The sequence below is a fragment of the Apodemus sylvaticus genome, chromosome 5 (genome assembly GCF_947179515.1).
Source record: "Apodemus sylvaticus chromosome 5, mApoSyl1.1, whole genome shotgun sequence".
Taxonomy (NCBI): domain Eukaryota; kingdom Metazoa; phylum Chordata; class Mammalia; order Rodentia; family Muridae; genus Apodemus; species Apodemus sylvaticus.
Genome location: NC_067476.1, coordinates 18,301,504 through 18,324,010, shown reverse-complemented (window position 1 = coordinate 18,324,010; position 22,507 = coordinate 18,301,504). Strand labels below are relative to the sequence as shown.

At 48.7% G+C, this 22,507-nt stretch overlaps 1 protein-coding gene and 1 pseudogene across 1 annotated transcript in view; both read right to left on the bottom strand.

Annotated features, from left to right (window-relative positions):
• Olfml2a (olfactomedin like 2A) overlaps window positions 1–22,507 on the bottom strand; it is a 32,101-nt gene that overhangs the window by 5,044 nt on the left and 4,550 nt on the right. Inside the window, exons 2-7 of the mRNA XM_052182426.1 lie at window positions 17,767–18,030; window positions 11,625–11,732; window positions 9,789–9,998; window positions 7,588–7,837; window positions 4,481–4,777; window positions 1,631–1,816 (exon numbers count right to left, since the gene is read on the bottom strand). Coding sequence (XP_052038386.1) covers window positions 1,631–1,816; window positions 4,481–4,777; window positions 7,588–7,837; window positions 9,789–9,998; window positions 11,625–11,732; window positions 17,767–18,030 — 1,315 coding nt within the window. The remainder of the gene's footprint in view (window positions 1–1,630; window positions 1,817–4,480; window positions 4,778–7,587; window positions 7,838–9,788; window positions 9,999–11,624; window positions 11,733–17,766; window positions 18,031–22,507) is intronic.
• LOC127685274 (60S ribosomal protein L22-like) lies at window positions 19,413–19,980 on the bottom strand (annotated as a pseudogene).

Sequence of the window (22,507 nt, the reverse complement as noted above, 5' to 3'; positions counted from 1 at the left end):
GAAGCTAGCTGAGCGGAACAAGTAAGAGAGCAGGCCAGTAAGCAGTGTTCCTCAGAGGTTCCTGCCTTGGTTTCCTGGTCCCGTCTTCCCTCAGTGATGGACTGTTACCTGAAGTATGAGATAAGCCCTTTCTGTCTCACATTGCTTCGGGTCATGGTGTTTATCACAGCAACAGAAAACAAAGTAGGACTTCACCCAGTCACCACAGAGACCACTAAGGGCTCACCAGAGCCCAACAAGTGCTTTGCACCAAAACTCAACCAAGTGGCTGGACCTAGGTCCATCATCTAGTTCACAAAGATGGCATCATGAAGGAAGCACTAACATCATCCATGTGTCTGTGAGTCCTAGGCTCTGGGCCCCCAGTTGTGACACTGCTACCTAGGAATAGGGTTCAGGGTGATGCCAGCCCTGTGCTCTGTCTTGGAGACTTTGCACATGCTATTCCTTGAGTCAGGTTTGCTATTCCCCATCTGATCTGCATAGGGAATGCCTACATCTTTCAGTGTCCTAAGCCAGTGTGACCTCCCTAGGATATAGTGAAGGGATCCCCCTAACCCTTTCTCTTGGCACTTGCCACATGCACCAGTCTGTGCTGCTACAGACACAGACATAGTCAGTTGTTAAAAGGATGCTAGCAGCTGGGCAGTGGTGGTGCGTGGGTTCAATCCCAGCACTTGGGAAACAAAGGCAGGCAAGGTCTCTTTGTTTGGGACCAGCCCGGTTTACAGAGCAAGTTCCAGGATAGTCAGGGCTACACAGAGAAACCCTGTCTTTAAAAACAAACAAGCAAACAACAACAACAACAAAACAAAAAAGAGAAAGAAAGCAAGCAGGCAGAGCAAGCCATGTGAAGCAGGCCAGTCAGCAGCACCCTCCATGGCCTCTGCATCAGCTCCTGCCTCCAGGTCTCGATCCTGCTTGAGGTCTTACCCTGACTTCCTTTGATACTGAACAGTCATATGAAAGTATAAGCCAAAGAAACCCCCTCCTCCCTAATTTTCTTTGGTCATGGTATTTCATTGCAGCAATAGAAACCCTAAGACAGACATACAGAGGCAGTTGGCACCAAACACTCAACACTCAGCAAGGGCAAGCTTACTATTCTCCTTGATAGCAAGCCACACTCAGGAGGCAGGACATCTCTCTTCTTTGGCCTTGTACTGTTATCAGCAGTGACTAACAGGATCCTCTGGGCCCCCAGACACCCTTCCCTGGGCCAGGGGTGGCTATCTGAAACTAGGGCAGGGTGGACATTGAAAATACACAGGAAGAGTCAGGCAGTAGTGGCGCACGCCTGTAATCCAAGCACTCTGGGAGGCAGAGGCAGGCAGATTTCTGAGTTCGAGGCCAACCTGGTCTACAGAGTGAGCTCTAGGACAGCCAGGACTATACAGAGAAACCCTGTCTTGAAAAAACCAAATCCAAAAAGCCAAAAAAAAAAAAAAAAAAAAAAAAAAAAAAACCCAAAAAAACCAAAAACACAAAAAAACCCAAAACAAAACAAAAAAAAAGAAAGAAAGAAAAGAAAAGGAAAATGCACAGGAAGGCTGAGTCTTATGGGAACCTCTCCACAAACCACCCACATCCTCCCCACATCCTCCCCGCCCACCCCCCCAGCTTCCCTGACCTTGTTTGAAATTTTCCAGGTTTCGAAACTCCACCAGGTTGTTTCCGTAGTAATAGTTGGTGACATAGATTCTGTCATCTAGAGCTGCAGGGTCCTTCATCCAGGCCCCCTCATGGCGCCCATAACTGTGGTGCTTCACAGGGGGATCCACAGCTCGGAGCGTGCCCTCACAGCTGTGCTCCCTTCCTGTGGGGAGCAGAGGGCACAGCATTTGGTATGCAGAACCACTAACTTCGAGCTAAGACAGCTGGTCTAGGAAGGCGATCCAAATCCACCTGTCTTAGGGTTCCATTGCTGTGACGAGACACCACTACCAAGGCAACTTTTATAAAGGCAAACATTTCATTAGAGCTGGCTTATAGTTTCAGGTTTAGTCCATTATTGTCATGATGGGGAACATGGCAGTGTGCAGGCAGACTTGGCGCTGGAGTTCTACATCTTGATTTGCAGGCAGCAGAAGGAGACTGTGGGCCACACTGAGCATAGCTGGAGCACATATAACTTCAAAGCCCACCCCCACAGTGACACATGTCCTCCAACAGGGCTACCTCCGAACAGTGCCACTCCCTAGGGGTCACACATTCAAACACAGGAGTATGTGGGGGCCATACTTGTTCAAACCACTGCACCATCTTTGTTTTGTTTTGAGATAGGGTTTCTCTGTATAGTCCTGACTGTCCTGAAACTCACTCTGTAGACCAGCCTGGCCTTGAACTCAGAGATCTGCCTGCCTCTGCCTCCTGAGTGCTGGGATTAAGTGTGTACACCACTATACCTGACTTATCCGATTCCATCTTAACTCTCTCTTGATGGTTTTGCTGGTGACGTTTGACCTCTGAGAAAAGCAATGCCTGATCACTGGAAAAAGCATGAACAGTCAGAGGAGGGAACTGATGAGATGCACACCATTCGGAAACCCAGCATCCATCGTATGTCAAGATAAAACAAAAGGGCCCATCTCTGAGAAGCAGAGAGTGCGACCGAGGGCAAGAATAGGACTGGAAGACCTTGGCCAAAGCTTCCCAAGTACAGTTTGGCAGAAGGGATGACTTCACAGTGTTTTTGAATACTTGAACCCTGAATCTGAGCATTGTGGGGAATGCCTGTAACCGTTCCACTGTGAAGGCTGAGGTGGGAAGATAGCCCTTGCTGGGAAGTTGAGGCTAGCCTGGGCTATATATAGTGCCAGGTCAAGCTACATAGCAAGACCCTGTCTCAAAAAGGAAGGAAAGAAAAGAAGAAAGGAGGGAGGGAGGTCAGTCCTAAGATGGACTCTAGTGTGCAACTGAATGCGCTGTGCTTCCTTCCTTCTCTTTCACGCTTCCTTGCCAGCGGTCACACACTGATCCCTCTGAATACACGGTTCTGTGTGTCCTGTTCTCCTCCTCCTACTGAGTGATGCTCATTCCATTAAATAGCCTTTTAATGATGTGATTTGTGGGTCCTGCCAGGCCACCAGACAGCTGTGCCTTTTAATTTATTCGACCTCCCCCACCCGCCCCTAGTGTCAGCTCTGTAGGTTATTTCCAGTTTTCTGACACCAGAAACCGAGCTGGGAGGAAACCACTTTAGTCGCAGCTGCCGTCCACACTGTTTGTGGCTCCTTCTGGAAAGACAAGAGTAAAGGAGATGGCACTTGGGCCAGAGAGGAAGGAAGGGGCCTGAAGGCTTACCATCATACAGTCAAGAGCTCAGGAGGACAGAGCTGTGATTTACTGAGGACAAGGCTACCTCCAAACAGCGCCACTCCCTATGGGCCATGTGTTCAAACACAGGAGCATATGGGGGCCACACTGAGCATAGCTGGAGCATATATAACCTCAAAGCCCAGCCCCACAGTGACACACATCCTCCAACAAGGCTACCTCCGAACAGTGCCACTCCCTATGGGCCATGTCTACTGTGTGACACAAACTACAACCATAAGCATGGACATAAAAACAGCCAGCGTGTTGGGGGTGTAGTTCAGAGGTGGCGACTGGAGGCCAAGAGCTCAGGTCCAGCAACTTGAAACCAAAGCAAGCCAACCAGAGGGAGGACATAAGGAGATAACTAACAGTGGCTGGATTTAGCGATGAGGTTCCAGGTTGTATTGTAAAGAGAATTTGTTGCAAATATAATTAATTTCATAGCCACGTTAAATGTTGGCAGTCTTTCTGTAGAGGATCCTGGGGTACCTGTTAGTCTGGGGCAGGGCTCAGATGTCTTCCCCACACTCTTTCTTTTTCCTAACAGCTCTTTAAAAGCATGTGGGCCGCTGGGCGGTGGTGGCGCACGCCTGTAATCCCAGCACTCTGGGAGGCAGAGGCAGGCGGATTTCTGAGTTTGAGGCCAGCCTGGTCTACAGAGTGAGTTCCAGGACAGCCAGGGCTACGCGGAGAAGCCCGGTCTCAAAAACAAACAAACAAACAAACAAACAAACAAAAAACCCAACCCCCACCCCAATTTAATGGAAATCAGACACAGTGGCACACACCTTTAATCCCAGCACCTGGGAAAGAGGTAGGTGGGTCTCTCTGAGTTCGAGGCCAGTCTGGTCTACATAGTGAGTTCCAGGACAGCCAGGGCTACCTTGCCACAAAAGGACTAAATGGAAAGTGATTGATTGAATGAAAGAAGGAATCTCTCTCTCTCTCTCTCTCTCTCTCTCTCTCTCTCTCTCTCTCTCTCTCTTCTCTCTCTCTGTCTCTCCTCCTCCTCTTTCTCTCCCTCTCCTCTCCCCCTCCCCCCTGTTCCTCCTCCTCCTTCTTCTATTCTCTCTCTCTCTCTCTCTCTCTCTCTCTCTCTCTCTCTCACACACACACACACACACACACTTGGAATTTTCTGATACTTAGGAGACTCACTCACCTTGGCTGGGGACTTCTGGATGCAGAGGTGGCTCAGTGGGCCAGGGAGTGGTGATAGGGCTTGGGGTAGTGGTGCTGCTGCTGCTGCTGGTGCTGCTGGTGGTGCTGGTGCTGGTGGTGCTGGTGCTGGTGGTGGTAGTGGTAGTGGTGGTGGTGGTGGGGATGTCAGGGGCCGAGTTGTCTCCGTCTGAAGCCTGCAGGCTGACATCATCATATTTGGCAGAGTTAGGCTCCGGAAGCTTGGCCTCTATCTTGGGTGGTAGCTTCTCCAGCCAGGAAGTACCTTTGAGGGTGTTGTCTGTGGAAAGAAAACAGCTCAGTGCCTACATCTCAGCAGTTCTGATACACATGCCTGCCGCAGACCTCACTTCTCTGACCGAGGAGGAGTTGAAAGGCCTCGAATGGGTGGGCTTCCCAGTAAACAGGGTAGGACTTTCTGATCACTCTGACCTCCCTAACAGGGTGAGTTTTTACTAAGCAAGTCCTCTTGTATCCTCACCTCTGCAAAATGAGTGTCATAACCACAGTGTTGATGAGAGCTAATGTATATAAAACATCTGTACTGATTCTGCAAACAATTCGGTGGCACTAAACACCAAGTTCTTTTTTGTTTCTCCCGAGAGTTACATCCTTTGTTCCAGTTCTGTCCTGCTCTAAACTTAGTTCCAGGGGCAAAACTTCTTGCTTCAGGAATTGTAGACTTTATCTTGGCCACCTTCCTGGGGACCTTGATAACCTCGAGCCTCTCTCGCCTAGTGTCTATCACCTCAAGCAAGCAAGGAGCGGATGCAGCCAGCGCCTGGTCACTTCTAGGCCACAGATCTCTGGTCCTGCCTCTGACCCTTGGCTCTCACCTCCAACACTCACGTCTCTAGCTGTGTCCGCACCCTCCCTGTCCCTCCACTGCTGGCAGCAGCTTAGCTGCCCAGGTTTCTCTTTGCCTGTAGTTGGACAGCCCAGTCTGACCCCACACCTGGGACCCAGTGGGAACAAGCAAAGACACTTTAGTCAGGGAATCCACAGGGAACATGGCCTTGGCAGCCTGTTGGGGCAGGAAGCTTGTTCCCACGAGCCTTCTTGGCAGAGTCAGATGCCCAAAGCTGTGCCTGGGCAGTGGCCCAGCCGGGGGTCAGAGGCTCTGTGCTGTGGCCAGCCTGAGCTGGCAGGATCCAAGGACAACAGCTGGCATCAGGGGCTGGGGTGGGGAGGGGCGGGGAGGTTGTACCCTGAAGGGCTAAGAAATTAAGGGATCTTTCCTTTTCCAGTGTGGCTTTTCTTTTTTTAATGGACATATGTGTGTCCCCATGTTTGTGGATGGGTGCGCACATGTATGTATATGTGTGGAAGGCAGAGGACAGCTCTCTAGGTATCATCCTCAGAAATACTCTCACCTCCTTTGAGACAGCTAGTTAGGCTAGGCTGGCTGGCAGTGAGCCCGGGGATCTCCTGGTCTCTGCCTTCCCAGTTCTGCTTTTAGAAGTGAGAACACTGACCGATCTTCCAGAGGACCTGGGGTCTGTTCCCACGCCCATGTGGAGTTCACAACTGTCTGAACTTTCTAGGAATTTGATACCTTCACACAAACATGCACATAAGATAAATAAATCTTTAAAAAATAAATAAAATTATTTAAAAGGCGGGGGGGGGGGGGGGTTGTTTCTAGAGAGATGGCATGGCTCAGCGCTTAAGAGCACTGGCTGCTCTTCTAAAGGTCCTGGGTTCAATTCCTGGCACCCAGGTGGCAGCTCACAATTGTCTGTAACAACAGTACCAGGGAATCCAATACCTTTACACAGACATGCATGCAGACAAAACACCAATGAAGAACAAATAAAAATAAAAAGTAACAAAACCCTAAACAAACAATAAAACAAGTATGTGTTACCATACCCAGTATTTTTTTTAAATGTGGCTTTTGGATATTATATGTGGGTCCTTATGCTTTCTGAGGTAAGTACTGATTGAGCCATCTCGACAGAACCTGTGGTGGGAATTTAACCCAAGTCTTGAAGTCTTGAATGTGTTAGATAAGCATTCTATCTATCTATTTATCTATCTATCTACCTACCTACCATCAATCATCTCTATATTGCTATATCCCCAGCCCAGCCCTCTTTTTAAGTTATGTCTTGAAACAGGGTCTAAGTAAGTTGTCTAGTTTAGTCTTGGAATCACTGTTTCCCAAGGAGAGCTCGAACTTAAGCAATGTTTGAACAACAAGCACTCTTGCCTAGCAACGACAACACTCTTGCCTAGCAACGACTAAGTCCACGTTACAGGCCTGTGCTACCAAGCCTAGGGTAGCCCCTTTTTGTTGTTTTTGAGTCAGGCTATTACTATGGAGCTCAGGCTGGCCTTGAACTCCTGCCTCAACCTCTTGAGTACCTGGAATTTCACCCTGCACTTGACAGGAGGGAATTCCTGAAGAATACTGGGCTCTTAACTGCCCCACCTTCCTGTCCTTGGAAAAGCCCAAGCAACTACTTGTGTTGCCCTGGGTTGTGAATCCTGTGAAGCTACCAGGGACTAACTTGGCAGGAACAAGGTTAGTTGCCAAGATGACAAACAAAAGAACAGGAGAGGGTCTGGAGACATGGCTCAGTGGTTAAGAACACTGACTGTTCATCCAGAGGTCCTGAGTTCAAATCCCAGCACCCACAAGGTGGCTCACAACCATCTGTAATGACATCTGATGCCCTCTTCTGGTGTGTCTGAAGACAGCTACAGTGTATCCATATATTATAAATAAATAAAGAACAGGAGAGGCCAGTCTAGAGGTGAGAGGGCTCCCTGAGGGCCCCTTGAGGGCCAGGTGTGGCTCCTCCCACTGGACTGTAAGATCTGCCTTAAACACCTCTCACCTGGTCTGCAGCTGACCTGCAGCAGATCTTTGAACAAAAGGAAGTGCAGAAAAGGTGAGGACTGAAGTGGGGAAGAAGAGGCCTCTATTGTCTCCTCCTTGGCAACCCTGCCTGAGGGCTTCTACCCAGTGCTTGAGCAAAGGCTCCTAGAAAAGTAAACAGTGAGGTGGAGATCTGGGGCTGCTGAGAGGGCAGGTGATCTCTGGAGGCAGCCATCCCTCAGCCAGGCCCACTGCCCCCCACTTACCAGCGGCCGCCTTGGGGGCCTCCTGTCTGGCCGCCTTGTAGTAGGTGAAGCCTCGGATCACTGCCTGCTGCTGAGCTAGCGCGCGTGGCCTGGCTGTGGGGTGAGGGATTCTGCCCTTGATGTTCTCCTTCCTCAGCTTTTCCACCTTCAGCAGCTTCTCCTTGGGAGGCTTTGCAAGGCCCTTGTCTGAGAAGCTCTTCTGTGCGCCGCCATATTTGTTGAGATCTTTGCCTTGCCCTCCAGCGGTGTCCTGGGAAGAATAGAAGTGTCAGACCTGGGTGACAGACACAGAAGCTCAGTGTGTGTGACCTGGGGTGGTCATGGTGTCTGTGAAGTGCCAGAGTAGAAACACCCATAAGTTGCTTGCCTCGGTTTCTCCACTCAGATTTCCTCTGCAGGTTTGAGACACAATCCAATAGGTTACGTATTCATTCCCAACTCCTGTCCGCTTGTTTTGTCGGCTCCTAGGAAGACCTCCTAGCCTAGTCTCTCACTTCCAGGTCTTAGCATATGGGAAAGGGAGGGATTCTGAGGTTCCTTTAGAGAGTACCCAGAATGTGGTAGCATTGAAATCCCAGCATTCTGAGCTCTTCAGTCCTGTGTGGGTCTGGCTGCCCCGAGGGAAATGCCGTGTCTAACATTTTGTGAGCCTCATTATTTTCACTTCCTCCTCAAATGCTCTGAGGCTGCCTTGGCACAAGAACACAGGGCCTGTGACGCCACCCATCGTGAGACAGAAGCTCAGGCAGATAAGGCTTGTACAGTATCTGACGCCATCTGGGCAGCTGCCAAAGCGAGGCTCACTCACACTCGCAGAGCTGGCATCTCACTGAGCAGGCGGCCAGCTCGGGCCAAGGCGCAGGCTTCCTCACGCTCTATTGTGTCTAGGCGGTCCCACTTGCAGTCACCAAAGGTGCCACTATCACCGTGTCAGCACAGGAGGCTGCAAGCTGAGGAGGAAGGGCTGGGACCAGACAGTCACGTAGGCTGGCTACAGCTCTGGCTCTGCCACCCCTCTCCCTGTGACCTCTCTCCATGTTTCTTCATGTGCCAAGCAGACAGGGGCCCATGATACTTTTGGGTTGTGGGATGAAACTAATACTGTACGGGAGGAAGTGGGGTTCAGGAGACCTACAAATATCACCAGAAAATGAGGCTACTGGGTCATATCCTGCCCATGCGTGACTAATCTGAGGGGCACTAAAAGGGTGACTGCCTGCTGCACTTTGTACCAAGTGGCACACTCTGAGTGCCATCAGAGGAAGGAACATTTATACGGGCTGCCCACCCACCAAGGCTTACTTCCTAACCTGTCTGGAAAGAGTCAGGGTGTCTGCCTACCAGGGTAAGCTGACTATTGTTTCCTTAACTTGACACAGTGTGGAAAGAGAGATCTCAGTTGAGAAAATGCCTCCGCCAGACTGGCCTGTAAGCAAGTCTGTGAGGCATGGTCTTGGTTAATGATGGAGTTGATCCGGGCTAGCCCACAGTGGGTGGTGCTACCACTAGGCAGGTAGTCCAGGTTACCTAAGAAAGCAGGTGAAAGAGGCCAGTGAGCAGTGCTCCTTCAGAGCCTCTGCTTCAGTTCCTGCCTTAAGTTCCTGTCTTGACTTTCCTCAGTGACGCAGTGTGACCCGAGAGCTATAAGACAAACAAAACCCTTTCAGAGCCACACTGCCTCTGACCAGGGTCTTTATCATAGCAATACTTCTGAACGCAGACTAGACAGAGGGATCTATTGAAACAAGGGGATCTACTAGAGCAAGGGAATCTTGTCTGTGCACACGTGCTGTCCACTACGGGTGAAGTGATATTAGTCTTCAAGGATCCCTGAGGTGCTGCCCACTTACCCTGCACCCACCCAGGGGCCCAGGCACAGCAGGAGAGACAAGAAGCAGCGCTGCAGGAAAGCTGGCTGGCTCTTCTAGGGCCAGGCAGGGAGGTTCCCATAACCGCATTTTCAGTATTTTGGGAATGGGGAATTAGGGCCCAGCCATCCCTCTGGACATGCAACTCTGCCCCAGCTTACCTGTGCTAGCCACAAAACGGAATAGACACTTGCTGCCCAGCTCTTGTCCTGCACACCATGGGCTCCCCTGCCCTGCTTTCTGTTAGTCCTCTCCTAAGGCTCCAGTCACATCTAGCCCTGTGTCCTCAGGCCTAGCCACCTTCTGTCCCCATGATCAGACCCAAGGCCTCACCTGAGCCTTGCTGTCAGGGCTTGAAGCTGGGGCCGTGGCGGGGACAGCAGCTGCGTCCCTCTGCAGCAGCTGCAGGCCCAGGCTAGACAGCTCCTTCTTGATGCTCATCATGATGGCCGACTGGTTCTCATAGCTCTTCAGTTGCTCGCTGAGGTGGCGTACACTGTCTTTCACCGCCTCATTCTCCAGGCTCAGGTTGGCCTTGATGCTCTGTGGGGCAGGAGGCATGGTCATTCCTGGCCTTGTTTCTTTGGAGCTGCCGCCCTAGAAGGGCACCCCAACTTGGCCATTGAGACTTTGGGGGCATAGATGTAAATGGCCCTGGTGCACAGGGGTGGATCAAAGCATGCCCTATAAGACCTTGTAGTTAGTGAGACCTTGTAGCTAATGATTTTTATTCTTAAGAGAAAACGAATGAAAAATAGGTAATATGTGTTTATATTAATAAATGAAAAAGATGTGAGTAGGCCTGGTATGGTGGTGTATGTCTTTAATACCAGTTCTAGGAAGACAAAGACAGGTGGATCTCTCTGAGTTTGAGGCCAGCTTGGTCTACATAGGGAGGATGTAGGAGAGCCAGGGCCATATAGTAAGACCCTCTACCAAAAAAAAAAAAAGTCCCTTGCACATTTGCTTATTTCTCAGTGACGACAATGTCATGTTTTTATGGTAGGGACAAATATATATACACTTATTTTTCAACACTTGGATTTCACTTAACAATCTATTTTTAGACAGTTCTATATCTATCCACAAAACATTCCCCACTCTGTTTCATAAATGCATAATATGCCAGGCCATAATTTAGTCAGTTTCTATGGATGGCTCCTAAAAGCCTCTCATTTAATATTATGTTTTCAGAGATGGATGTGGTAATGCTGGGCCTTGATCCTAGCACTCAAACCAAATTTGTTAGAGAGACAATCGGCAGACTCAGAGCTCTGAGGAACTGGTTTACATTTCCAGAGATAACAAGGGGAAAGGTTGGAGGAGGAGAGCCAGCAACACAAGCCTGGAATGCACAGGTAATACTGCGCCCAGGAAAAAGTATCAGGTCAGCTTCCCAAGAAGCTCTGGGACCAGACAGCCAGGAGGAGACACTCCGACAGGTTTCACATAATCCAAGCGACTGTGACCTTCAGCTCTGGGTTTAGTCAGGAGTTTGTCTTCCTCCTGTGGCACAGGATGCCCAGTTATTGCCTCCCTCTGGAAAGGAAGCTGGGAAAGGAAGTCCCGACGCCTGCTCCTGGCAGCTGCGTGCTCCCAGACCCCTGGTGCTCATCAGAGGCCGGATGCAGGAAATGGGTGGAGGGCAGGCTATGCCAGGAGAGAGGCAAGCATTGAACCTTCAGCCTGGACTTACAGGTTTGTCCAACTGTTCTTGTACTGAGAGGGTAATCCTGTGGCACACATAGCCTGTGCAGCCTGTAGTGCCTTTGCTTCCACACAGGTCATACTGGAATTGTCAAACCCAGGGAGGTTTCATCATTCCTGCTTATGTTGGACCAGCACAGAGGGGCCACTGATATGGCACTTCTCTGAATGGTACCCAGTGTTGTGCAATGTGGACCCTGATGTTAGCAGCACCCTCAACACTCCTTTCATACTACCAAAGAATACCATTTCTTGTTCATCCAGCTTTTAGTTTCCACAGGTCCTTGAACCCTACCCTCGCCCCTACAACCTCTTCCCCAAAGGCAGGACTCTGCAGCCTACAGCTCTCTTCCCAGTGGCCTGCTGGATGGAGTTCTGCTTCCGGTGGCCACCAAAGTAAAACGGAATGGTCCAGGCCCCTTTGGATATAGCCCTGGGCCCCTGGCCCTGCCCGGCCCTTACCTCCTCCAGTGTATTCATCTGGGAGGCCACCTTCTGGATGTAGGCATGCACTTTCATCAGATCCATGCTGTACAGGGCACCTTCCAGGAGATCCACCATAGACTGCAGCTAGAGGTGGTGGGCAGAGTCGGGAGGCAGATGGTAAAGCAAGGATGTGAACATTACCAGGCCAGAGGACACACAGGGAGCTTCGCTTCAGCAAAGAACCCCAGAATCCCAGAGCCTCACAATGGCTACCTGGACTTCAACCTACTCATAATCACAGGACAAGTAGCATATTAGATTTTATTGAGTCTTTTTGCAAATATGCATATTTATGCTTTCTTTTCTTTCTTTCTTTCTTTCTTTCTTTCTTTCCTTTCTTTCTTTCTTTCTTTCTTTCTTTCTTTCTTTCTTTCTTTCTTTCTTTCTTTCTTTCTTTCTTTCTTTTTTGAAGTACAGGGGATGAATCTGAAGACCTCCTATATAGTGGGCAAATATTCCACCATTGGGCACATCCCCAGAAGAAATAAATATATGTGGGTATTATCCATCCATATAGCTATCTATCTATCTACCTACCTATACATATAATTATATATTTATGTATATGTTATATATATATAACATATATGATATGATATATATGATTATAATATCAATATAAAATATACTATAAATCCAGCTTCTTTGTGATGGGATCATTCAAATTGTTCTCTGGTAAAATATTTTGAAATAGACATTTAAGTATTACCTTCCACAATCACCCTTCTGTGTGATGGGACATGGGGAGCTCTTCCGCTGATCTGCACTTTGTAACCTGATATCATCCTCTCTGTACATGCCTCCCTTTTGAATGACAAAGTGGCTAAACGCCAAAGACACTGTATGTCCCCTACAGGTAACCTTGAACTATAACTGATAGTGTGGGCATCGAGAAGGCCAGTTTCCTGGCTCCTGAGAAGCTAGGTTGAAGCTGACTCTTTGCTTGGGGCCACACCCTTATTTGGGGGGGGGTCTCCCTCATGGCCCTGCCTTGTGTACTTTGTTATAATGCCTCTGGGAGTGAATTTATAATGGGGTACTTGGTCATGAATCACTGACCCAAAGGCCTGCTTGCTTCAGTTGATTAACCCAAGCCAAAGTTCAGGCCTTTTTATTTTTTTTTCTTTTTTAGATTTTTTATCTTATGTGTATGGGTGTTTGCATGCATGTATCTGTGTACCACATAGGTTCTGTGGAGGCCAAAAGAGGGATTCGGATCCCCTGAAATGGAAGTTACAGATGATTGTGAGCTACCATGTAGGTGCTGGACATCAAACCTTGGTCCTCTGTAAGAGCAGCCATTGCTCTTAAGAAGGAAGCCATCTCTTCAGCCCCAGTCAATAAGTGTTGAGCTGAACTCTAGAGGAGGAACATACACTTGCAGAGCTATCGAGACAGGACATTCTGAGCAGAGATAGGAGCTGGGGTGAGCTGTGACTGTGAATTTATGCTTCTCTTACTGCTCAGTGAGTGACATGGGAACAACCTGCTTGTCAGTACAGAATGGGAGAAGAGGTTTTGGTTTTTCACCATGTTTTGCATGTCTTGACACACATAAGACATTGGACTTAAAATCTGACATGCCTGCTTTCTCTTCCTTTTTGATTTCCTTCTTTTCTTCCCTTCGCCTCCCCTCCCTAGATAATGCAGGCGAGCTCAGCTGTGGAGGCTACAGGTCAATGTTAGCTGTCTGCCTCCATCTTGTCTCCTGAGGCAGAGAACCTGGAAGTCGCCATTTTGACTAGACCAGCAAGCTCCTGGATCCTCCTGTCTCTGCTCCCATGAGTTACAAGCATGGGCCTCCACGCCAGGCTTCTATACGGATGCTAGCGACCCAAACTCAGGTCCTCATACTTGCCGAGCATACACTTCCCATCAAGCCCCCTCTTCCCAGCTACTTCCTGTTCGTTCCTCCCTCTCCCAACTCCTCCCTTTTTCTGCACTGAGGATGGAGCAGACACTCTATGGCTCTGCTACACTCCTAGCTTCATTTTCCTAAAACCTATTTCTAGAGTGTTTCATGAAGTATTAGGCCTTGGCAGACGTCTGTCTGTCTGTCTGTCTGTCTGTCTATATGTATGTATGTCTGTTTCAAGACAGGGTCTCACTATGTAGCTCTGGCTGTCCTAGCACTGTCTATGTAGACCAGGCTGGCCTCAATCGCAGAGATATCCACCTGCTTCTGCCTCTCAATTGCTAGCGTATAGCACTATCCTTGGCACTGACAAGACTTTTTAAAACTTCAGTCTTCTTTTTTGTGAAGATTTATTTTAGTTTTTAATTGTGTGTGTGTGTGTGTGTGTGTGTGGTGTACACATGTGTGCAGGTACACTCCAAAGCCAGGAGAGGACGTCAGATCCCTTAGAGCTGGAATTACAGTCAGGAAGCTCTCCAACAGGAGTGTTAGAACTATGCTCTGGCCCTTGGAAGGTGGAGCAGTGGTCTTAACTGCTGAGCCATCTCTCTAGCCTGACCTAGCTCAATCCCTGGCCCAGTACAGAGCACACTGCCACTGTTAGTCAACAGCTCTGTCCTCAGCCTGGCAACTCCTCAAGGAAGGGGCCATAGCCGACCCATGTCCAAAAAAGAAAAAGAAGGAAGTGGTAAGAGGCATTTCTTTTGGCTAGTCTACCCAAAAAATGAGGCAGTACCCTCTCCTACCCAGCCCTGCAGCATAGGCCAGATCACAACTGTAGTTATGAGCATGGTTCAAGGGGCTGGTTCAAAAAGGTGGGTTGCAAGTGCTGTTCCCAGGGGATCTTCTTAATTTCCTCCCTGGGGTGTTTACACAGAACCTCCTGCTGAGGGCAGCAGAGGCACAACCCGAGTGGAAGAAAGCCTGTGCTGTAGGTAATCTCTCCTGCCTCTGTAGTGTCCTACCTGCTGGGGTAACTCCATTTCTAAGGTGAACTTAAGACCGTATGCAAAACATTATGTCCCTCTGCCATGCACCAAAAGGACCTAAGGGACAATGGGTTGATGGGAGAACCTCAGCCTAGTGACCTTGTAAGGTGGGTATGGAACGTTACAGAGAATTTGGGGCTCAACTTAGTCCTGTTTCTCCTGTCTATGATTTCAGGCAACTTTCATCCCTTCTTTGGGCTCAAGTAAAACTGGCCCCATAAGCTCCCTTCCCAAAGGGTTCCAGCAGGGGTGACATGAAGCAGTGTTTAGACAGAGGGTCCTGTGCATCTTCCTAGTGAGCATGCTCAGAGCTTAGCTATAGGTGTGGGAATGCTGTGGATAGCCCTTGTGGTGCTGTTTGTATTTTGATGCTAATTCCCCTCTCCTGGGAGGGGCTACAACAAGGAGTGAGTCATGTACTCAGGTGACTTCATGTGAACCAATCCCCTAATGAATAAAGGAGCCAATCACTGGGCAAGTAGGCGGGACTTCTGGGTTGGACAGAGGAAGAGAAGGAGGAGAGAGTTATGGTTTTGGGGGAATGGGGATAGTGTAAGGGCAAGAAGTAGCTGCTAGAGTTTTCCAGTGTCATGGCAGATCCGCCAGGATTTCCCACCAGAGGAATCATGTTTAATAAGGCTTACAAGATTAATTTTTAGATGTTGTGCCCAGAGATTGAGTTACTGTTGTTGCTGAGCTAAGTTTGTGTGGTGTTTTTCCTCTCACAGTGACTCTACTGGGTTCAGAGAGAAAGGTAGAACGGCAAAGCGTGGGTTTGCCTGATGTGCACCACAAAGGCCACGGGGGCTTTGAAGCATGGGGCTGGCCTGGTAATGACCTGCCACTGGGAACCTAGCGAGTTGGGTGGAGAGATTGTGGAGTTCTAAGTCAGTCTCCACAAGATAAAAGCAGGTCGGCCATTGCCCACCAATGCATTGCCCTCAGGGCTGAGAGTTGCTGGCAGTAGTGCTGGAAGCCTGCCGGTCATCAAGAGTTTTGTTTCTATCGGGTTGATGGGTGTTGTGGCGGCTGATGGTGGGGTAGACGGTTGTTGCGTGGGGCTGGCATGGCTGCAATCCACCAAGGGAACTCAGGAGCTCCAGCCCAGAGAGACCATCAGGTTGAGCTCACCCTGCTGGAGACATGTGGCCTGCTGGTACACGGCAGTAGCGTGGAAAGCCTGCTGACTGTTTTTTTTTTTTAATATTTCCCACAACAGAAGCTGGGCATGATAATGTGTACCTGTAATCCCAGTACTTGGGAGGCTGAGGCAGGAGGATTGTTGCTGCAAGTATGAGGTCAGTCTGGCCTACAGTGTGAGATCATGGATCCACAAACAAAAACAAAAACAACAGAACCTCCAGTTATTAGACCATTGACTTGAGAAGAAAATGGATTTGCCCCTTTAACTGCAGTCAGGCTTATGGGTTAGATGCCTGGAATCCACAGGGCACTGGGGAAACCCCAGGGAGACACTGCAATCCAGGCACTGCCAAACTGTCAGAAGGCCACTTGGCTTAAAATGTGCTGCTCCTTCCAAGTTTGATAATTTTGGCATCAATTTATATAGTATAAAAAGAAACTTAAAGTTAAATTTAAAGAAAACCTTTTTAGCCACATGCTGGAAATAATATCCCATGGGTCTGTCTCTTGCTTCCCTGTGCGTTTTGCATGCAAATGAACCAACCTCCTTACTAGTTAGAGAGTAGCCTTAGGTTATGAGACAGCATTTTCCTGCAAGGAAAGACACAAGGTTAGTTCTCTGAGCTCACAACCCCTCTATCCCACATCAGTCTGAACACAGTATGCTGGAGCCCAGCAAGCCAGTGAAAGAGAATGGAGATTAACTGAGAGTCATGAGGTCCTTCGTGAGCCAGCAGGCTGTGCGTCGCCAGCATCCAGGGCTCGTCACCAGCATCCAGGGCTCCATCACTTGTAAGCTTACACAACACCCAGGGCAGCATCTCAGATGATACCACATAGGCTAATGAGATGTGTGTTTGCAAGAGACTGTTAGAGAAAAAGACTTTCAAAGATAGCAAAGGGAGACAGAGAGATGGCTCCACAGTTGAGACCACGTCTTATGCTTACGGAGGACCTGGGTTCAGCTCCCAGCACCTGTAACTCTAGTTCCAGAGGATCTTATGCTCTCTTCTGTCCTCCATGGACAGCATGCATGCATGTGATACACTTATACACATATAGGTAAAATGCTCATGTACATTTATTTTATAAAGATATGGGCTGGATGGTGGTAGGGCACGCCTTTAATCCTAGCACTTGGGAGATAGAGGTAGGTGGATCTGAGTTTGAGATCAGTCTAGTCTAAAGTGAGTTCTAGGGCAGCTCGGGCTACACAGAGAAACACTGTCTCAAGGGGAAAAAGGGGGGACTGTGGTGTGAAACATTCTGGCCCTTTCTAAGACCCTCAAAGTGGTCCTTTAGAGAACAGAGGGATGGATAGTTCATATGCATGATTTAGACACAGCAGGACCTGGATTCAAATCTCAGCCCCACCAAGCCCACTGAGTTCTGGCATGGCACTGGGTTGTCAGTACTTGGTAAGCTAAGGCTGGAGGATCAGAAGTTCAAAGTCATCTTGGGCTACATGGAAAGTTTGAGGTAAGCCTGGTATACATGAACCCCTATCTCAATTAAAGGAAACAAACAAAAGTAAGCCTGGTATGGCTGGGCAGTGGTGGCACATGCCTTTAATCCCCGCACCTGGGAGGCAGAGGCTAGAGGATTTCTGAGTTTGAGGCCAGCCTGGTTTACAGAGTGAATTCCAGGATAGCCAGGGCTATACAGAGAAACCCTGTCATGAAACACACACACACACAAAAACAAAAAACAAACAAACAAACAAAAAGCCTGGTATGGTGACTCATGTCTATAATCCTAGAACTCAGGCAGGCAGAGGCAGGAGGACAGCTGCAAATTCCAGGCTAGATATCCTGGTATTTATTCCAGGCCAATGTGGGCAGCAGAATGTGACCTTGACTCAAAAAGCAAGACAGAACAAACAAAATAGTAAAGTGCCCCAGTGTTTACAATACAGCTAGGCGAAGGCATATGAAGCGAATTGGATCATACCCAGGACGGCAAGTGATTCAAGGGGCCCCACTGACTTAAGCTGGCTTCACTCAGGCAGCCTCCATTTTCCAACCTGTGACACAGATGTCATGGGAGAGACAGGCTAACACTGTCAGCATACCTTGAGGAGCTCAGGGGCCTGCTTCTTCAGTTTCTCCATCTTCCACTCGTTCTCACAGGGGTTGAGCGAGGAGGGCGGTGCGGTGCAGGAGCACCGGCAGTCGGCCCCTGAGCTCACCGTCTCCACAGTGTAGAAGTCCTCTACTCGCGCTCTGCCGCTTCGCACCCGGCTGCATGCATCCTTGCTCAGCGGTCGCATGATGCATTTGCAGCGGCAGTCAGAACCCTCTGACGTCATCCGCACCTGGTCCAGGTCACTGAACACCTGCAGCCGGGGAGCGAGAAGGGCTCCATTTGGCCAGTGCTATGAGGACAGGCCTGGTGTGTGGGCTTAGCAGAATCCAGCCTGCTGGTCTCTGAGTGGCACTTAGAGATAGCAGAGAAGGAAGAAGGCACTGAGCAGCATTATCATAATAACAATTCAAATGCTAATACCTGGTTGTGGGAAAGTCCAGCAGGTCTCCATTTCATTCTTGGGTTTAAGCCCAGCACTCTGGGAGGCAGAGGCAGGCAGATTTCTGAGTTCGAGGCCAGCCTGGTCTACAGAGTGAGTCCCAGGACAGCCAGGGCTATACAGAGAAACCCTGTCTCGAGAAAAACAAATCCAAAGATCTAAAAGAAAGAAAGAAAGAAAGAAAGAAAGAAAGAAAGAAAGAAAGAAAGAAAGAAAGAAAGAAAGAAAGAAAGAAAAGACGGCCAAAGCTACAAAATGAGACCCCATCTCAAAAACAGACAGACAGACAGAATAAGGAGACATGAGGCAAGATTCAATAATTGCCTGGGAAATGATATCCAAAGACTTGTGTTCACAACTGCTTTGTCCACAATAGTCACAAGAGGAAACAACACACTTATCCAGCTATTCAACAGACAATGTGGCATCTAAATACAATGATTTTCAGCAACAGGAATCAACTCTGAAAGCTTATGCTAAATGAAAGAAGCAGGATCTATGGGGACTGGAGAGATGGCTCAGCCATCAAGAGCACACACCGCTCTTTGGTTCCCAGCACCCGCATTGGACAGCTCACCAATCTTCTGTAAGAAGCTGCAGAGAAGGTGACTTCCTCTCCTGACTTCCCATGGCACCTGTACTCACGTGCACATACCCACACCCATTAATACAGATAATTAAAAATCAAATCTTACAAAGCCAGATACAAACAATCCCTTCCTGTATGATACAATTCCTGTGAACTATTCATATTATGTAACGTCATAGAGACAGGAGGCAGATGAACAGTTGTTAGGACTTAGAGCACAGGGAAAGAGGGACAGCTTTCTTTCCGTGAGTGAAAGTTTTCTTTTGAGCAAGTAACAAAACTTCTGAAACAAGATAGCAGCGATGGTTGAACAAACTGCCGCTGTACCAAATGTTTCTGAATTAAACACTGCAAGATGGTTGAGATGGCGACAGTGGTGTATACCCATAGATAGACCTTGTAACTTGGGCCAAATATCAAAGCCATATTTCAAACACAAACCACAAAATGGCATTTTTATTAGTACTTTTCACACTAATAAAAGTACCTTTAATTGAACACTTATTGTATTCTAGGTATTGCAACGCATTGTGTCCTTGTTGTTGTGGTGGTGGTTCCTTAATTTTGTTTATGAATTAATACAAAACATTCCAGACCAATTGCCTTAATCATCTTCATCTTGGTTTAATCTAGAAGTAACATAGCTCATAGTTCTCTTTGCTGTTGGCGACAACACGCCACCTGTCTTGAAGCTAGTTATTCATATATTTCTTGGTGAGACATTTCAAACACCTTTTGAAGACAGGCATCTTCAGAGGAGACAGAGGCCTTGCTCACTTCGATGGTCACAACCCCTCCACCAAGCTTTCCTGTTTACCTTGAGTCTCTCCTGCAGGAACTGCTCCAAGCTGGTAGCATTTACACTCTATCTTCTACACGGTGGATCCAATCAGGGGTGAACTTCAAAACATGCTTCTTTTTGTTCTTTGCTCCCCCCTTCACCACAAGCTTTTCTATGAGAGCCCCAGTGGCAGAGGAGGCAGAAAGGGTGCATCATGTGGGGTTTGATTCCCAGCACCCATATGGCCACTTACAACCATCTGCAACTCTAGTTCTGAGGCCCTCTTATGGGCCTCTTGGGTACTGCACATACCTGCTGCAAAACATCTGTATGGGTAGATGTGGATTTTAAGATGTGTGGATCCTGGGTGAGAGGGAGGCAGGACGCTCATATTTCCCGTTCCTGTAATCTTCCTGGATCTGCAAAGTGTGGTCCTGACTCAGTGGCTTGTGAGGTTTAGATGAAATATAAAACAAAACACCAGAAAACAGGAGCTGGCACATAATGGCCACTGTGTGAGCCATTATTAAAATATAAGGAAACAGGTTCAGAGAGGTAAAGTCACAAGCTCAAAGACCACATGCCTTTGATGGAGAAGATTGTCTCCAAGACATATCATTGTTCTCTCTTTTGTTGACAGCATCACACATATATATGATACATTTTGGTCATTTTTCTACTATTACCCTTTATCATCCCTGGCTCTCTCTTGCTGAAACCCTTCATATCTTCCCAAGCCCCCTGCCTACTTTGATTTTGTCTGTATGTTTGTGTAGTCCACTGAGATTAATTAGGGTTGCACCACTGAAGAAAATGGCACCCTTCCCCCACAACCATTAACTGTCAATTGTCTCACTGACAATTGCCTCAAGAGCCCCTCTTTCTTTTTTCTTTTCTTTTTTCTTTTCTTTTTTCTTCCTTTCCATTTCTTTCTTTCTTTCTTCTTTCTTTCTTTCAAGATTTATTTTATGTATATGAGTACACTGTTGCTGTCTTCAGACACACCAGAAGAGGGCATCAGAGCCCATTACAGATGGTTGTGAGCCACCATGCGATTGCTGGGAATTGAACTCAGGACCTCTGGCAGAGTAGTCTGAATCATCAGTTAACCGCTCAGCCATCTCTCCAGCCCAAGCCCCTCTTCCTACAGAGGAAGTGTACGTGACTCCCACAGAACTGTTCTCCTGTGCCCTGGGTAGTGGTGACCATCAACAGGTTCCAACCCCATTTCTTCACTGGCAGAATGGACGACTCTTAGTTTGTAGCCTTCTCAAAGTGAGATTCACATGAGACATGACCTCAAGCCAGTGGTTTTCTCCTCCTCCCCCTTCAACCCCACCCTTGGATGCAACACACCCTGTGACCAGATGTAGCCACTTGTTTCTGGGACATCACCAGCTCTGTATTCTCAGATATCGACACAGTGACAGACAGGTACCTTGCACAGATACCAAACCCTGGGCTCCAACCCTTAGTGCCTGGCTAGTCCCAGTGCAGTCCATACAACTCAACCCCAGGCCTGGGGCTGCTCAGCTCTCACCAGAGAAGGAACCATAAGGACAAAGGTGAGCTCATGGTACTCTGGGCCTCTGCCAGGCACCAGGGTCCTAAGGAGAGGAACTGAGACATCTATTGTCTTTCTAGGTCTTCAGATACTTGTTTGAGTCCTGGCCTCTGCTAGGCCCTGAACAGGTAACAGCTAGAGGTGCAGGGGAACTAGACCAGGGAACATCAAGAGACTTCTTTAGCCACAAAGATCCAACCCAGCAAGCTCTGAAGCACATTGACACTTTGCGGGTGGCGAGGAGGAGAAGGGTGTCCTTTGTGGAGAAGGCATTGCTGGGAAGCAAATCAGATAGGCAAAAACAAGAGTGACTTTTCAGAAGGCCTTGGGGGTGGGTGGGTGGGTGGGGAGGTCACTCTGGCTGGTGATTTCAGGGGTGCAGGGTGGCAGGAGGTGAGGCGGTAGGGCATGGCGCAACCCAGTCTCAGAGGGTACTGGAGTCAGCTGGCTGAGGATCTCAGCTTTCTACTTAAGTCTGAACTGTTACCCAAGATTCTTGTGTTAAAGGCTCAGTTGCCTGCTTATGAGGCTGGGAGGTGGAATCACAAAGGCTCTGAGCTCATCGGTGGCTTAATCCACTGATGGATTCATAATTGAATGGCATTTTTGGGAGGCACTGCACCCTGGGAGGGGGCCCAGTTGGGGGAAGTAGGTCACTGAGGGTGTGCCCCTGAAGAGTGGATCTTATCCCCAGCCCATTCCTCTGCCCTCCCCCTCCTCCCTTTACCCCCTCCCCACTGCTCTCACGGAAGCCTGACCCCTCCATAGCTTCAGCAGAAAAAGAAAAACTCCACACAGACGATCTCACCCTCTCCAAAGTACTATTTGATGGAGGCCCAAACTGGCTGGAATCCACGGGCGAGCCCGGTTACCTGTGCGCATCTGACTGGGCTGACACCTGTGGGCACAGATCCCTGCCACCGGCAGGCATGATCCCAAGGACACAGGTGGACTGAGAGGTGGACGTGGGAGTAGTGCAGGGCAGGAACACACTGAGCTGTACTGCATTTGCAGTGGTTATTACAGGAATTAGCATCCTGAAGGGGAACTGGCTATCTGTGTCTCTGTGTGGGTGTACTGGTCTACTTTTATTCTTTTGTTAGCAACATCCTACAGATGAGGAAACAGCCCCCTAAGGTTGGAGAGGATAAGCCTGGGCTGTATAAATTTCCTCTGTTTCTTCTGCAGCTGTGCAGGGGCCGGGGAATAGTGGGAGGGAGAGGAGTTAGAAAGGATGCTCTTGGTCCTGGCCTCTGTCCTGGTCCTCTATAGGTGAAGTGTACTCTGGGAGCTGTAGCCTGATTCTCCCCCTGCTTGTGAACAGTCCAGCTCAGAGGACCATCCATTCCCTAGG